An 18,525-nucleotide genomic window follows, 5' to 3' on the forward strand; every position below is an offset into this window, starting at 1 on the left:
TGGAACTTTTTTTCAGTTTTTCATTTTGTAAATAACACTGCAGTGAACATTCTCACACATTCTATAACAAATGTTAAAAAAAATTATTTCTCAAGATAAGTTCTCAGAAGAGTATTTTTTGTGGCAATTGGTATGAACAGTTTTAATTTTTTTTATAGACTGACAAATTGCCTGCTGGAAAGATCACACCCAGAGAAATTCCATATCCACTGCAGCCACCACCCCCTACCCCCCAGAATTGTATGGGTGTCCATTTCACCCATCTTTGTAGGGTAACTTGCACATTTGGGGGAAGAACTGTGCTCATTTAAAGAAGGTGAACATGTCAGACACAGAAAGCCATTTGCTTGTTACCAAGGAATTTCACCAAGAAAATATGTCTTGATTGCCTTTCTTTATCTCTCCAACAGCCTTTCTTTAGCAGGTTAGGCTATGAGGAAACATCAATATTTCTTACAGAGAGAACTCGCTAGCTTCCCTTAAATGGAACTTATATTTATTTTTTTTAAGGAAAGAGCTGGTCTTTAATTTCTTTTTTATTATTATTAGTTTTAGGTGTACAAAACAACACAATGATCAGACATTTACACACATCACAAAGTGATAACCCCCCCAAGTCTACTGCCCCTCTGACACCGTACATAGCTATTATAATACCATTGACTATATTCCCTATGCTGTACTTTACATCCCGTGACTACATATATATATATTTTTTTTCAATTACAGTTGACATTCAACATTATTTTATATTAGTTTCAGTTGTACAGCGCATTGGTTAAGCATTTATATAATTTATGAAGAGATCCCCCCAATAAGTCTAGTGCCCATCTGACACTATACATAGTTTTTACATTATTGGTTATATTTCCATACTGTATTTCACATCCCTGTGACTACTTGGTGACCACCAGTTTCTACTTCCTAATCCCTTCACCTTTCTCACCCCTCTCCCAATCCCCCTCCCATCTAGCAACCGTCAGTGTGTTCTCTGTATCTATGTGTCTATTTCTGTTTTAAGGTAATTTATTTTTAATTCTCCCCTTTCTACTTTGAAGGCAAGGTGAAATGACCCATCTTCTGGTGGTATGCTTGAGGGAAAACCTTGTCTCCAACTCTCTCAAGTTTATCTCAACTAGTAGGCATCCTGGCTCTAGGGAAATGTCTAATAGGTTACATAACATAACTATGGTTACCATAATTTTAAAGATCATTATCGGGAATATGAATGGGAAAATGTGACAGTAACATAGAGACCACTTACAGGACCAGACTGACTTATGCAATGTTTGTTAGAACATGAAAGAGTTTCAGGGCGGATTTGAGGTCAAAGCTGTGAGAGAAACTTTACAAGCGATGTGCTCACACCAGCTGTCCTGGCTATCACTGAAGAGCTCTCCTCAATTCAAGGATAACCATGAGCAGCATGGAGTCCCCAGCTCTCCAAATGGGCAGGAAAGTATAGGGAACAGCTTACTTGGAAGTGTCTACCCTTTTGCTAATCCTGCTCCCAAAGGGGAAGTGTGGATAAGGGAAGATATCTATGCAAGCTGTTCAGTTTCTCTGACGTCATTGACTCTTAATTCATAGGAAGTCATTCTCTAGAAGTACACTAAAGCTCTGTTCTGAAATTTAAATGCTTGACATAATAAATCCTCCACTGAGGAGATAGGAAAACTAAGCAAAAAGTTTAGTTGATCTCCTGAATTATAATTAAGTTATGAAAACCTAGATTACTAATGATATATGAGACTGTAGCTGACTGCCAAAGTAATGTATGTGCATTGTAGAGATAGAAAAAAGTACAAAGAATAAAATAAAAATCAACTATCATCCCAGAACCCAGAGATTACCACTATTAACATTTTGGTAGATTTTTTTCCACTCCTTTATCCATAGATCTATATACATATAATCATCTCTTTTGTAATCCTGAGATCACACAGTATTATTTTATAATCTTTTTTCTTGTAGGTGGTGTCTGATTTTGCACCATTACAAATAATATTGGGCCAGACAGGTGGCTCAGACGGTTGGAGCTCCGTGCTCCTAATGCTGAAGGCCGCTGGTTCGATTCCCACATGGGCCAGTGGGCTCTTAACCAAAAGACTACCGGTTCGACTCCTCGAGTCCTGCAAGGGATGTTGGGCTCTGCCCCCTGCAACTAAGATTGAACACGGCACCTTGAGCTGAGCTGCCACTGAGCTCCTGCATGGCTCAGCTGGTTGGAGCACATCCTCTCAACCACAAGGTTGCCGTTTGACTCCCACAAGGGATGGTGGGCTGTGCCCCTGCAAATAATAACCGCAACAGGACCTGGAGTTGAGCTGCACCCTCCACAACTACGATTGAAAGAACAACTTGACTTGGAAAAAGTCCTGGAAGTACACACTGTTCCCCAATAAAGTCCTGTTCCCCTTCCCCAATAAAATCTTTTAAATAATAATACTAATAATACTGTAAGGAGACTTTTTTGTAGGTAAATCTTAGTACATAGGTCTGATTATTTCCTTTGGGCTGGCTAATTTCTCAAAGTGAAGTTGCTGAGTAGTCTTAGGGCTTTTGATAAATAAGACTAACATGCCCTCCAGAAATGTTGACCACTTTCCACACCTATTGGCAGTATATAAGACTACCTGTTTCCCAGTTTGATTTCTGGCAAGTGATGTCTCCTCATTTTAATTTGTACTGCTTTTTAAACATTCTTGTTATTATACAGAATTATCGGTGATTTGTATTTCTTTCTTTCTTTGTGAAATGCCAGTTTTTGTGCCTACATTTCTTTTTTTTATCTTAAAATAGTATGAAAAATATATTTTATTCTGAACGTCATGTCTGGAAAGAATACCTGAGTTCCTCTAAGAACTACTATTTCTAGTTATCCGATTGCTATTTTGGTAACATTAACAAAAAAAAAAAAAACACACTTAAAATTTAACACCGCAATCACCTGTCAAGTAATTAGGATGACATAAATGTTGTTGCATATACATTAGGTTAAACACTACTTATAATTTAGGGTTCTTTCATTTAATCTTTTGATATATTGGACTACAACACTTTAAGTCTTATGATAATATTCTAAAACCAGTTGGAAACATTTTCCTTAACTTCTAGCCTTGAAAATCCATTTTAATGTCTTTATCAATACTCAGTGTATCCAAATGAAATCAGTGTTTTGTGGCCTTAATCGTTTATACAACTTAATACATTTGAAGGTGTGATGCAGTGGCTCCATCTTTCCATTTGTTTATGTGGTCTGAAATCACAGTTCTGCACAGTGGACATGTTTTCTCTCTGTTAAACCATAAGGTAATGCACTCTTCACAAAACACATGCTGACAGATGAGAAGAATTGGCTCTTGAAATTTAGCTTGACATATTGAACAAATATCATCCACATCTGATATTTGTCTCTTGCTGGCAGCTACTCTGTAACTTGATCGTGTAAAAAATATTCACAAAATCCATCTGAAAGTTCTTAGATGTCCAAAAAAGTCCAAAGTTTTAGTATGAGCTAGAGTAAAGCCAGCAATATCCAAAGACTCCATCTAGTTACATTTCCAAACTCCCTATAACTTATAAGGTAACAAAACCAAACTGGTACGGGAACAAAAGTTTGATAATACTGACATAATTTTTCTAAAATCATATACCAGTAACCATTGGATTTAAAAGGCATGATGAAAGAAGGCACCAATAAAATAAGGCATGTTCAGCCCATGAAGAAGAATTTTAGAATGAAGTCTATAATTTTAGAATGAAGCTCGAATGGTCCAGAGTAGGATTTAAAAAAATTAAGCTGTAATAAAGTGAATGAGAATGAAAGCTATAATATAGAAGAACAGAAGATCCTCCTAAGAATACCAAGAACCAAGCACGCTGAATCTTTAAGCACCTTTCTCTTAGAAAAACCTGATTTACAATGCTTTTGTTTGCATACATAAAAGTTGTAAGCAGCCCAATTCCAAGAGAAATTCCTATTATATGCTGCATAACAAGTTTGACATGTTATGTGGAAGATTTTTTTTGCAGGCACTTGAAGAGATATCAGAATTCTGAGAAGGAGCTACTTCTATGTTCGCCAGACTCCGTGGCAGTCTCATCAGGTTGCCTTGCCTCGTTGTGGGAGTGAATCCGTGAGCGACTGTGTACACGTGGCTACAGCTAAGGATACCTGACCTTATATTTCTGGAGCTCGAATTTTCAGCACATTGTTTAGGTATGGAGTTTATCTGGATATGCTCATCTCCAAAAGAACCTTCTCCTGTCAATCTTGTGTGGACACATTGGGAGGCTGACACATCCTCACTGTCTGCAGCAACTAGAGGAGAGGACAATGCAGTTGGCTACAGTTGGCTTGCATCACCCTAAAATACTTTTTTGTGATCCAGATTTCTTTGCTTCGGGGCTCTGTCTCCTCTCATGATGATGAGAAAACGGAGGCATCAGCAGCCACTGTAGGAAGAGCAGGAGACATGGCTCTCGGCCCTCCGTCAGGGCCATCCCCTTCGTACCCCACTACCAGCAACTCCAGTCCTGTGTCTACATTTTGGGGGCTGCAGTTGAGCCAACTTGGTGAGTTTAGTTTTGTGCAGAATACTGGATGACTAAGACTGGCAATTGCTCCGCACTGATAAGAAGATGCCTTTCCAACACCTTCGGCCTTAGGAAGCCCCCAGGGCTCTTCCACAGAATGACTTCTTGCTTATGGATGAGAATGGCCCATCTCACACCATGGACTGTCTGTACTTGTACCTGCGTCATGTCTCACCATACAGCCTGGTGCAAAAATGCTGCCATTTTGGAATGAAGGTTTCAGGTCTGAGGTAACCTCATATCATTTTGTGTTCATAGATTAACAGATTCCTAGATCTTCCCAACACTTCAACCATCCGAGTTTAAATTGAAGGGAAGTGGCCAGGAAGGCTTTATCTGCAAATGGCTGTTCAGTTAAGTGCAAGTCCCTAGGTACCCAAAATCAAAACCCGCTATTGTGACTGGGAGCACTTTGATGATGAACATCATAGGCCTATAAAACTGGAAATGCTCTGCTGTTACAGACTATTCACACCTTGATCACTCAGTGTTGGCGAAGCCAAGTGTCAGACTAGGAGGAGGGGAGGAATGATACAAAAAGCTTCTTGACCACCTGTCTGGAGACACACACACACACACACACACACACACACACACACACACACGTGCAGTCTGTTTGCACATAAAATTATTAAGGAAAAAAACCTAAAGGGAAAGACATGATCAAAAGCAAATTTTTCATTTTATATTCCTTCCTGCCTTTTCCCAACAATAATTTCAGACTGCCTAAAGGCAATTTAATACAATAACACCCATACAGCTTACTCTTCTTATGAACCGATGACTGTAAGACTGCCTCCCTAAAGTTTACAAGCAAAAAGGAAGCTGCTTTTTAAATCCATTGGAAAGGCTTTTATGTGCTTTAATTATGTCCACGAAGAACCATAAACTAGGGGTGAGAAACCTCCAGGTTTTTAATCTTACTATTATTGTCCAAGTGTATTGCACTTAAGAACACTTATGATGTCTTAAATTTCTAGTTTAATGCTTGTTCTTTACTCATAGACTTCTGATATTTGGAGAAAGATTGAAAATAAAAAGAATAAATCTTACATTTTATGTTTATTATTATTTAAATCAGAGGCCATCTAATTTGTATGCTTTTATAAGATTTGGTTATAATGTTTTGATACTATATCTGGTCATTTGGTTATTGGATTTAAAATTTGGCATTTTAAAGGGCCATAGTGTAGTGAGTTTCTAAAAATATGCAATTGAGATATCATCTAATGGTACCCCTGAAATTCAGTTTCTAGTTAATTAGACTTAGTTTTATCGGATCTTCCACAACAGCTTACTAAGGTTTTACTATGGTATGAGACAAAATAAATACGGATGAAGAATATTTGACTTACCTCTGTGTAGGACATAAATTAGTAGAATAAACAAAATATTCTGAGGAAAATAAGAAATAAATAAGTATGAGACGTAATCCAAGGAATGGTAATTATATTAGATTATAGCACCAACAAACTAAATAGTGGCGTGAGGAGGGCAGGAGGAGGGCAGTAGTAGGGCAGGGAAGAAGCATCTTAGTAGGTAGTGGAGACACTAGGAAATCAAGTTCTTCAGCCCAAAGAGGAAGTGGGAGAGAGGACTTGGTAACCCTGGCTTACAAGCATACTCAGATACCTGTCCCCCGATTCTAAAAATTTGTGCACTTACCATAATTTAGCTCAACTTAATTTTCTGCTTCTGCTCTTCTTTGTTCATTCATTTAACAAATACTTATTAAGAATTTGCCATATGCCAGGTACTTTTCTAGGAGCTAGAAACATAGCAGTGAACAAGACAGACAAAATTCTGCCCAACTCCTTTAAACTATAGCCTATATTTTCTCTTTATACTTTCACACCACCCTCTTAGTCTTTACGCCCCTGCAACCTGATTTATTTTTCCAACATCATGATAAAACAGCTTTCCAAAGATCAGTGGCCTTCACTATATTGAGTACCCCATTCTCAGTGCTCATCTTCCCTGGACTCTAGCATTTAATAGCATCCAATTTCCTTCATTTCTAAAAGTCTTGGTTCCTTTGGCTTCTGTGATATTGCACTAGTGTGATTTGTCTTCTACAACTGTTATTGCTTCTTCCCTGACTTGTTCTCTTGCCTCCTAAGTATTGGTGGTCCCTCAGGTTCTACACTCTGCTCACTTCCATTTCCTCTCTGTCAAATCTTTTCCCTTGATGAATTCTCACGGTTTAAATCTTTGGCTCTACTTAGAATATCCTAAATCTATATTCCCAAACCCAACCCTCTCCTAAAGTCTAATCCCACTTTTCAAACTGTGTGCTGCAGGCTTCCATCTGGGCATCTGGGCATGGTATCAGCACAATCTGTTTAAAACTAAAGGCAGTGTTTATACCACATAGGCTTCTCAACTGCAAACAACAGAAACCCACTCTGGCTAACACCAGCAGAAGATGAATTCACTGGGAGGATATCAGGTGGCTTACTGGGTTGACAGGGAAGCCAGAGGACCAAACACGGAAAATGGGCAGGATCCCAGGCAATCTAAAGCACAGAGAGCACCCTGAAGTTCACCCCATAGGAGGAGTCTGTAGAGGATGCTATCCTGGAGCTGGTTGTCCTCCTTCCTTACTCCACACATGATCACTGGTTCTCTTCAATGTCTCAACTACCTTCCACTCTGGTCCCCAACTGCTAGTTTTTGTATTATTCCCTCCAGATTAAAAGCCCTAGGCTGGAGCTTCCAGTTGTTCAAGGACATGTGCCTAGGCTCCGGCTGCCAAAGATGACCTCTGATTCCCTTCAGTTTCCCACAAAAAGAAAGGGGTTTTGATGTGGGCAAACCAAAAAATGGCAATTAACCACTATATTTTCTTTTCTTATCACCTCATTTCTTTACGTTCCCATCCACATTTAATACTGCCATCATTCTCTCCATCACTGGGAGTTGCACATGGATAACCTCTTTTACTCCTTCCTCTCCTTTAGCTTCTGAGGCCATCCGTCATCTAGGTCTGCAAGGGTTTTGTTTCTTGTTCATTTATTTGTTATTTTCCTCTAGCTCTTTTCTTCTTGGACATTTCTGTGGCTACCACTCTTCTGCAACAGCCTCCTAAGTGAATTCCCTACTTCCAGTGCCTCCTCTAATTTATCCACCCACAGGTTAATTTTTCTGTGGCAACACTTTGATCATATCACTTGCTGCTAAAGCTACATTGTTGATAGATGTCTCAGCCTGGCATTCAAGGAGCTCCACAATGGAATTCCAATGAGACTAAGAAGCAAACTGGTACAGTGAACAGAGCTTGACTCTGAGATGCAGACTGATAGTGTTTCAAATCCCGATTTTCCTGCTTTAGGGTATAGCTATCTACTCGCGAGGCTTATTATTCTTACATACTATATATAACTATATACTCTTGAGACTTATTATCCTGGTCTAAAAAATGGGAATAATAAAACCTACTTCCTAGTAGGCAGTTGTAAGTCAACTCTTTAAAAGTTGGAATGATGTTACAAGCTGTATTTAGATTGCAAAATCAACTCACAGATGCTTGTAATGCACAATATTCAATTACAGACCTGCTGGTTCAAAACCTTAAATAAGTTTGTCACCAATGTGGCTTTAACATAGGCAAGTTGGGATCAGCATGATACATGTTTTGGGGGCTAAGTGGCCATATAAGCACCATTTATAGCATTGTTCCTAATTTCAAACAGCTGACTTAAAAATGACCTTTTTGGAAGTATTTTATTAGCAAAGAGAGAACTTCCTGTGTTATTAATTTTGAGAGTTGACTTTCCCTGATTGGCTGCTTTCCATTTTAACACTGATATTTGAAAGTATTTCCCTGTAGATTTTCAATTTTGTGAGAGGCTGCTATGAATTCCTTGTGGGGGAAAAAGTATATAGTTATGGTGGACAAAAGAAAATGATTAGTTATTACTCATATTTCTAAGACTTGCCCAACATCTAGTAAATGTGGTGAAGCTCGAGCACATACAAACTTTATTGCTTCTACAATCTCAACAAGTTTAAGCTCCACTTCATGGCATAAATTTTGGGTCAGCACTGGGAAAACTCAGTTCCACAGCCCAGGCTGGGTCTCTTCTCTCTGCTAGTCATGAATGGCACCAACAGAGCTACGGAAATTAACCTGAGTCCACATTCATTCTCTCACTCATGCATCCATGCAGCAAATACCTCTAAATGAAGCATGTTTGGTGATTCCCACAGGATAGATTTCAGTCTCATAAGCTCTTGCCAAGAATTTACAGCACTACTAATTGCTTGATTCTTTTCTGAGGTCAGTAAGTCTGGAAAGTTTTAGGTAAAAGATAACAATCATGCCAAGATTGGTAAAAGTTATATAATAAGCATGATATTTTTAAATCAGTCTCTACAGATACAGTTTGTGGGTCTGTATGTGAATTAATATGCATTGCAACATATTTTTTGTTTTTGCATCTTCAATGATTTTAAAACATTAACACATTTATGATATGATTAAAATAATATAAAACTGAAATCCCCTGTATCTCTCCCTAACTTTTCCTTCCCCCACTCAATTTCACTTCACAAAGGCAACTACTTTTTAACACTTTGGGATGTATCCTCTTGCACTCTTTTTTATTTTTCTCTTGCAATAACTTTAAAGTTATCCCTAGGCATTATTTATGGTTAGGAGCTAGAACGATATTTCCATTTAGCCTCTTACAAATTTTGGAATTATTTCATACACTGCTTACGTTAAACATACGTTAAATATGTAATAAAAAACAAAGAACCCCTTTTTTCCCCACTCATATATTATTAATTTCTGATTTAAAGGCCAAAGAAAAACATCTGAGGTTTTTTTCCTCTATCATACTTATGCGTATGTGGAGTGTAAGTATATAGAATCTACACAGTTCCATGATTATAGGGTTTAGTTTTTAAATTACATTAAGACAATGAAATAAAAGGAGCAGAAAGCCCAGCAAACTTAAAAAACAAAACCAACTTAATAAGTCTTGACAACACTTTTAAAATGTCTGAGGGAGGGAAAGTCAAGAAGCCAGAAAGAGTTTATAGTTAGTTACCTTTCAAGGTCCTCTAGCCAATGAGAGCAAAGCAATCAGTATAAGAATTTTATTTTTCTCCAAATCTTAGGTCAAGTCTTTGACAATAGGTGTTGTATATCTTCACAAGTATTCTGAAACTCCTCATACAATGACCTCATTTTGACATAAAGGGGCAGGTAACTGCACAGAGTCAAGATTCAGTGTATGAAAAGAACATTTAAATTTTTTATTATGTTAAAAATTTTATTAAATTTTTTATAGCTACAGTTAGCCTTTTGAAATAATTGGATTCCTGGAAAATGATGCATATTATATATTTGCCTGAATTAAATTACATTTAAAGGACTAGAAATGAAGGCCAAGGGAAGTTCTGTATTGAAAATAATCTAAAGATAAATCCTTTGTTAGAGTGAAGAATCTAGATAACTACTCAGTAATTTGTAACTGAGTGTAGTGTATTTGGATTTTTATGTGTGTTTGATGATCATGTACAGCTATATTTTCATTTTGAGGGATTTATATTAAATTTTCCATTTTATTATGGTATTATGAAACAGTTTATAAGATCTAATTTTATAAATATAATGCAGAAAAATTAATATTGGCTCCTTTCAAACAATTGGGTGCCTAACCACTGCACTGTACATCTGAAGCTGAAGCTGAATAATATTGTATGTCAACTATAATTTAACATATATATAGTCACGGAATATGGAGTACAACATAAGGAATAGAGTCAATGGTATTGTAATAGATATATACAATGTCAGAGGGGCAATAGATTGGGAGAAGGGGGTTATTATTTTGTGAGGGGTGAAATGTCTAATTATTACATTATTTTGTACACCTGAAACTAATAAAACAAAATTGGGTACTGGTTGTTGAAATAAAGTATTCGGATTGAGTAGTTTTCAGAGTTCTATGTTTGTTAAATATTCAGCAAATATTTAGTGAACAGCTACTCTGTAATAGTCACTGAGTGTATGTATAATGGTGAACAAACACAAACACAATGCAAGCCCACTTACAATAATAACAACAGCTAATACTTATTGAGTTCTTACAACATAGTGGGCTCTGTTCTAAGGACTTTATATATATTATCTCATTGCATCCCCTCAGTAACTGTAGGAAGTAGAAATAGGATCCTCATTTTACAGATGAAAACACCAAAGCACAGAAAGATTAGGTAATTTGTCCAATGCTAAATAGCCAGTAAGTGGTGGAGTTGGGTTTTGAATGCAGGCAGTACAAACCCAGAATCTGTACTCTTAACCACTGGGATGTACTTACTCCCTTGTCTATATTCTAAAAACTCCTTGTAGTGTACAATATGAATGAGACACTTATTAAATAATCATTCAAATAAATGAAAATGTAGAGAGCAAAGATGTAAACCAGGCTTGAGAATTATGTGTAGGAAAGAAGTTTGGGTGTGGTTATTGGCACATGTTGCTGATTGGAAGCAAATAGAGGCCTACGAAGTTTTTGAGGGAATCATGTTCTCAAACAAATCCTTCGATTATTTGAGTTGGAAAGTAACCTTTGCATCTCATATTTGCACCAGTAGGAAGTGAGCAGCCCCTAAGAAAGGTTTATTCCCCAACACTTTTTTGTAGAATAGCAAAGCCAGGGGCCATGGAGTACAATGGACAAAGGAATCCTTGGAAAGACGAGCGAGATTTAAGAACTTTCCTTACCCTCCAGAACCTATCCCATCAGGGTTCTGGAACTACTATGGACAAGTGACTGCTGTATTTCTCCTTATTTGTTCTTTTTCTGATCAAGCATTTATTTTATTTTTCCTGTCCTTGCCTTTTTTTTTTTTTTTTAACTTTTGGTTGGCTTCACTAGTTAGGATAAACATGGATTACTTTTGTAAAAATTAAAAGTAACTACAACAGGCAGATTTACCATGAGGTTAATGAAACAAGCTCCAGAGGTCTCTTCAAAGGCTCTAGAAAAGTGTGTCTTTCACTGCAATCTCATTACATTTAATTAAGTTCTTGTTGGTTGTTTTTGTTTAGCAATAGATTCCAGGAATACCTCATGACCCCCAACATCCTCTCACAGAGGTGCAGGACTAGAGGTCATAATGTGAAATGAACACATGGCTGGCACTGGAAGTATGTGGGTAGTTGGGAGAAACAAGGTTTGAAACATGAAGAGCCAGAAGCTAGTCTAGGGAATTCTTCTAATCATCTGATATATAGAAGTGGACAATTTCATTTTCACTGATGTCAACCACAATGGAAGTTCTCTCCTGTCAGGAATATATTTAATAATTCAGTGTGCATAATTTAAAATTCATCATACATTTTATTTTTTTGTGTTTTTTTTTTAAATGGGAATCACATGAAATAGAATTAATCAGAATTCCTGCAGCTATACTACAAACAGCCTGTACTATATGTGTTGTGATTTTTTTATGCATCCCAATTATCAATAATAAGGACAAATTGATCAACCATGCTAGAAAATAAAAAAACTAAATTATCTTTTTGCCCTCTCTATTACAAAACTACATTTAAAAAATCACTGTCATATTCATAACATTGATCTCATGGCTTGCTGTAACATTGAAATGGGGTTAGATGTATAAAGCACCTGGGTACAAAACCTGTCATATAGCAGGATCCCAACAAAAGATATCTAGTAAGAAAAAAAAAATTGTCACATGAAGAGTTAATCAAAGAGTATGCAGCCAAGAAATTTAGGAAAAAAGTATTGGAGGTATGTTGGGTAGTTAATTGAATGTTATAGTTCTCAATTTTGTAATGTTTGTAGTATTTGCAGGCTTCTTAAAATGTGTAATCTATTGTGATTTCTTTTCTCAATCTAAATAAATATTCCATTTAACATTATTTTGTGTTTGCAATTTTTGTATTCATTTTTCTCAAAAGGGCCCCACAAATAATAAAAGCTTCAGGCCCCACAAAATGTATATCCTTTTTGAATTAAAAATATACAGTGTGATCAAAACATACGGTGAATGCTGCTGCCAAGTGCCATCCAACAGAAAGGCAGGGAGCTCAATACGGGAAGAGGAACATAGAACTTTAGTAACAGTGTGTGACAAATTTCAACTTGTTCAGTGCAGTCAGTCAGGTGTGAGCTACAGTTGAGAGAAGGTGTGTTTTAAAGTGTGCTGTAAATCAGCCTCCCTCATGAAAATGCTCAGTGTCACACATCGCTTTTGGTACACGGCAATTTCTGTCAAATAAAAACATTACAGTGTGTCCTCATTCACCTTATTGACAGTGAGACTTCTGGCTCTTCTGCAAAGTCAAAATGATTCAGGACATCGAGGCAGCCACAACAGCGCAACTAAAGATACTCACGAAAGAGGACTTCCAGAACTGCTTCAGAAAGTGGCAAGAAAGATGGGATAAGTGTGTTCGAAGAGAGGGGGAGTATTTTGAGGAGGATTAAGGGCAATGTGTCTTTTACTGTAATAAAATTTTTTAATTCAAACATTCACCATATTTTGTGATCACACCTCATATATATATACCAGTATATCAATGCAAGTTCCTATTCTTTTAATAGACCTAAGACAGAGAGTGTTGCATGCAGAAATAGGAGAGCAGTTGTCAGAACAGAAACATTAAGTGATTAGATTTAAAAGAAACTTACAGGTATGAAAATGTTCACAGTAGGGGAAACTTTGGGTAAATACTTTAATTTTGAAGAAGGAGGTTAGTTGCTAACCTGAATTTATCTTGGCTGCCTTATGGCTAGTCTCCACATAGTATGGTAGGTATTCAGAAGACACACAGGTCTGATATCCAAAAAAGAAAAGTAATTTAAATTTTCAGGGAAGATTTTTAAAGAGGTACCAAACGGGAAAAGTATAATGAAAGAGAGCAATAAAATGTTTAACAATCCTTCCAACCATCTAATTCCTCTCAGCCCCACTTATTATAAGAGTTGCACCTCATTTCTCATCTCCCTTCTTCACACTGCCACTCTCTCCTGTAACTCTCTCTAGAACGACTCATTCTCCCTTCTCTCAGTTCTTTATTACTGTATAGATCAATTTGGTTCTTGGGCACCTTATGTTCTCCTCTTTAAATATTACTCTGATTCACACAACCAAGGTCAGGGAGGGACTTTGGGAACCACAGGAAAGTCTTTAAAGGATGGAGAATATGGGTGGGAGGTCGAAGGAGGAGGAAGATGAAGGCTGTGTATACTTACATGTTTTAAGTCCAGTTCTCCCATTTGAAAATGAATAAAGTGAGGCCCCAATACGTTTAGGTGACTTGACAGTTATTGAGTCACACGGAGTTGGGCCTAGAACCCAGGCTTACTCCACTTCAACCCTTTGTTATAGTTCCCTCGTAGGAAATCCTATGATCTGCTCTCTAAGGGTCGTTTCGCATCCCTGGCGGAAAGAACACCAGAGGGAGTTAAGAAGCCTGGGTTTTTGCTCTGCTTCTACCAGGCTCCATGACCTCGGGCAGGTCGTGCCTTTTCTAAGGCTCAGTGTTCTCCCCAAAGGGGAGGCAAGATGAACTCTTGGGTCCAGTCCAGCACTAACATTCCTTAATTCTGTTCTGTCTTGGGTCCTGCAAGCGGCAGTGGTGTCCTTAAGCTAGTCAGGCAGACTTGCCCCCATTTGTCCCTCACCCAACTGGGGCAGAGGGTGAGCGCGGGGAAGAAGGGAATCCCTTCCCGCACTTGGTTGCCTCTTTTGCGTCCTCGTAGTACACACGGGATGATCATCTCCTTTTAGGGGGGCTCCAGACTTGGGCTCTGCTAGGCCTCCGCGTGCTCCCAGGGGCTGCGACGAGAGAGAATCCCTCTATGTTCTGAGGAGCAGAAGCCGGAGACCACCCTTTATTCCTACGCATTCGGAACCAGTTTCCGGACCCAAGTCCCAGGTCCTCAGGGGGCCCACCGCGCAAGCGCAGCCACCATTCCCGCGTAAGGCGGGAGAAATCCGAAGCCAGAGCAAGGTGAGAAGGAAGGGTTGTCAAGACCCCGCCTCCGTGTCATCACGTGGAAGGCGGAGTCGGAAACGTGACGGCGTGCGCCGGGGGCGGAGCTCCTGTTGCGCGCGGGCGCGGGGGCGGGGCGCAGCGCAGCGCGGTGCGGCGCTCTCGGCTGCTGCTGGGGAGGGAGGCCGGGCAGGCGGCGGAGCGGTGCGGTTCTCAACCTGACGGGGAAGTGGCCCTGGCGGCCGCGGTTAAGTACCCCTGGGGCGGACAGACGAACCGGCGGACGACGGAGGCGGGAGCTGGAAGCCGAGCCGGGCGACCTAAAGTGCGAGCGGGTCAGGCTCAGCGTCGGCCACTCTGTCCGCTGAATGAAGTGCCCGCCCCGCTGAGCCCCGATCCCGGCGCTTTCCCCGCAAGATGGACGGTTTCGCCGGCAGCCTCGGTGAGTACGTCTGGGGAAGCCTCCCCCTGCTCAGGGTGGAAACCTTGTTCCTTCTATATACAGCCCAGGCCCTGCTCTCCACCCTGCCCCTCGGGATGGCAGTAGTTCCTCTGCACATGTTCCCCTCGAGGCTGCAGCCCCTCTACAGGCTCCGGTCGAATCATAACCCCTCCCCCCTTGCCCAGCCCTCAGTAAGACCCTCTTTTCCTTCCAGCGCCCCCTTCAGTGCCTGGTCCTCCTTCCCCAGCAGTGCCTCCTTCTCTGAGAGGCCCCAGTAGCTGTTACACCCCTCCCCGTACACTCACGGCTCCCCACACAGACCCACCTTAAGGGGTGGGACACCCCTTTTTCAAACCCTGACCCCACTCAGGGTACAACATTCCTCCCCCTTTCCACATACTGGTCTCCCTTTCATGGTGGAGACACCCCTCACCCAGGCAGAGGCTCCCTTTTAGCGTCGGGACCCCCATTCCCTCTTCAGTAAGGGGGCACCCCCTCAGTCTTCACTTTAAATTTGGAGGCTTCTTTTAAGTATCTTAGGGTAACTGACAACTTCCCTCCACTCCCTCCGCTTCTCTGAACATTTCGCAGTAGTGGAGAGAACCAGAAGCACTGAAGCATCATTTGCCTAATACAGGAGAGGAAGAGGTGCATGCATCTGTGTTGGGGGACCCTCTTCAAGAGGAGTGAAAGCAGAAGTATTTTCTGGCTCTGCAGGCATGCTGGGGAGAAGTAATCCTGCCCAGTGAATCCATAGGAAAGGGGGCCTCTGTCAGGGAAAGAAGGGATTCTCCATTTTTGGAATATGTTGTCTTTGTGGAATGGAGAAAGGGAACAGGTTATGAAGTAGGCTGAAGTATCCTTTCCGAGTTCCCTTTCACCCAAATAAAGGTAGTAAATTTTGTAACTGACTAAGGGAAACAGAACTGGAGGCTGGTACTCAAGAGCCCTTTAACCTGTGTCTGGAATTACTATTCTTTGAGGCCCTTGAAATCTGGTTACTGTAAAGATTGAGCTCAACTATTGTGATGGTGAGAGAAACAGTTTCTGCTTTGGCTGATACTGCAGTTATGTGATACCTGCTGCTGGATTTGTATTCTTGGGTGTTTTATTTAGAGGTCGCTTGTATTCAGACACCTTTATTGCATTTCTTAATAATAAATCCCTAGTAGTTGGTTCGTGTTCAAGGATCAGTACATGATCTGGCCATGGGACATACTTTATTCAGACATGTTGGTATTAGATGGATTTTTTTAATTTAAGAAAGTAAGCCGAAGAGTAATGGACCCCTAAGTATTAAATAATAAAAACTGTAATTTTGGCCCTTTCTTTGGGAAGAAAAAAACCCACACATTAGAATGCTTTGAGAGTGAAATCCTAAAATAGGATGCAACTAAGTGTTACTCTTTCCGCCCCAAAGGCACCTGTTGTCCATTATCTAACCTTTGATGTCTTAATTCCTTATGTAGGGAGGTTGTTTCATTCTTGGGCTCCTTTTAAAGAGGCATCTTCTCATTCCTTTCTTTTTTTTTTTTAGCCTCATGCCTGGACTTACTCGCTAATTATCGTGGACCAAAAGACTTGTTCTATATGGTCACAAATGGATGATCATATACTAGGGCAAAAATTGAGTGTCTGGGGGTGGTGGTGCTTGGGGGCAGAACTATCTTTGCACTGTTAGCTCCTCAGCCTGTAGGAATGATGGAATCACTACTCGCAGTAGAATCAGCTGTCCTGCTTCTCTCCTGTTGGTGCTAAGAACTTCTGGAAGACTTGCCGAAGCTTCATCTTCTGTGTTTTGAGGGAGTCTTTCTCACTAGTTGGAGGCACTTAAAATTTATTTTGTGGATATACTGTGTTAAATAACTTTATCCCTTTTTACCCAATTCATGAGGCAACTGATCTGAGAGACTGAAAGATGAAGAAGATCAATTGCAGTCGGGGCTCCCATGTTTCATAAAGAGCGTTAGAGCTGACCCTAATGTTGGATTTTTTTCCTACTCATTTGATCCCATCCTTTGGATGGTGCATTGATGAAACCTATCTTTCGATACGGTATTGATCAGGAACAGGGGTGATGCTGGTCTCTAAAGAGAGGAACCTGGGTCAGTGGAGAGGGCAAGGAATGGTTGGTTCCTGGAAATATTTCTGGAGCTGCTCCTGATGAAGATACTTCTCAGCAGAAGCTCTGCTTTCTCTTTCTGTCCCCCTTGTAAGAGTAAAACTAGGCCTCATCTTAATTGAAACCTTAAAGGGTTGGAGTGGAGGAGGGGTAGTGCTGGTATATTTTACTGGTAGCCTTTAAGCAGAGCTTTGCTCAACTCTTGCCAAATTGTGTGTTTCTGTTCCCTGCAGTTCATTAGTCTAGAGCTTAGAGTTACATTGATCTTCATTTTATCAAGAGAGCAATGAATGTAAAGGCAAGCACTTGTATTCTAGTAGATGTTTAAAAACTTTTATTTAACCAAACAAGAATTCAAAACATGTGAAGTTCTTCTGGGGTCACAAGTATTGAAAGCGTTTACTTAATTCTCAAGGAAGTGTACGTGTGTATCTCCTGTTATAGTTCCCTCGTAGGCAATCCTATGATCTGCTCTATAAGGGATCGCTTTGCATCCCTGGTGGAAAGAACACCAGAGGGAGTTAAGAAGCCTGGGTTTTTGCTCTGCTTCTACCAGGCTCCATGACCTTGGGCAGGTCATGCCTTTTCTAAGGCTCAGTGTTCTCCCCAAATGGGAGGCAAGATGAACTCTTGGGTCCTGTCCAGCACTAACATTCCTTGCTTCAGTTCTGTCTTGGGTCCTGCAAGTGTGGCAGTGGTGTCCTTAAGCTAGTCAGGCAGACTTGCCCCCATTTATCCCTCACCCAACTGGGGAAGAAGGGAATCCCTTCCTGTACTTGGTTGCCTCTTTTGTGTCCTCGTGTGTACAATGGGTTATTGGGGAAAAAAAAAAAAAAAAAGGTAAGAAACTACATTTTTATAAGCAGAAAAGTTGATGTTTTATAAACAGAATGATTCTAGAGAAACTGATTATTTAAAGGAATCTTATAGTGAATCACTTTGTAAGTGGAAAACTTAAAATTTTAACTATACCCCGATTGTTGAGTGTTTAGATAAGGGAAACATTCTGTTATGTGCATTTCAGCTCTCTGATGGCAATTAAAATGTGTGTAGTGGTTTTTGAAATCTTGGAGAGGAATGTTAAGTGACTCGCCATGTTATACGTGCTACATTGAAATTATATACCTGTTGTATTACTTTTTGTTTTATATAAAAACAACTAAAGGATGCTTTCAATCTCTGCAGCTGATGAATTTCAGGCAGTTTGGCTGGCAGGTGCTGGTGCTCTGGAATTTCCCTTAGGCTGGTATCTTTAGTTTATGAATTATGGTAATTAAAAAAGGCAGCACTTTGGAAACAACTTTTTAAAAACTTAGTGGGGAGGGGAAGTACCCTAAACAACTTGATGTCCTGCCTCCAGATCACTATATAGGTATACACACA

At 39.9% G+C, this 18,525-nt stretch overlaps 1 protein-coding gene and 1 pseudogene across 4 annotated transcripts in view; one reads left to right on the forward strand and one right to left on the reverse strand.

Annotated features, from left to right (window-relative positions):
• Nucleotides 1–249: 249 nt before the first annotated feature.
• LOC141571528 (E3 ubiquitin-protein ligase RNFT1 pseudogene) lies at nucleotides 250–14,597 on the reverse strand (annotated as a pseudogene).
• A 119-nt stretch (nucleotides 14,598–14,716) lies between these two features.
• Nucleotides 14,717–18,525, forward strand: part of EML4 (EMAP like 4) — a 141,051-nt gene continuing 137,242 nt past the window's right edge. For 3 of the 4 annotated variants that reach the window (XM_019757062.2, XM_074331922.1, XM_019757065.2), the window contains exon 1: nucleotides 14,724–15,020. In XM_019757062.2, coding sequence (XP_019612621.1) covers nucleotides 14,996–15,020 — 25 coding nt within the window. In that variant the 5' untranslated portion in view covers nucleotides 14,724–14,995. Of the gene's footprint in view, nucleotides 15,021–18,525 lie in introns of all 4 variants that reach the window. The other variant, XM_019757066.2, reaches the window with a different exon arrangement.

Source organism: Rhinolophus sinicus, linkage group LG05 (assembly GCF_036562045.2).
Source record: "Rhinolophus sinicus isolate RSC01 linkage group LG05, ASM3656204v1, whole genome shotgun sequence".
In the NCBI taxonomy this organism is placed as follows: Eukaryota; Metazoa; Chordata; class Mammalia; order Chiroptera; family Rhinolophidae; genus Rhinolophus; species Rhinolophus sinicus.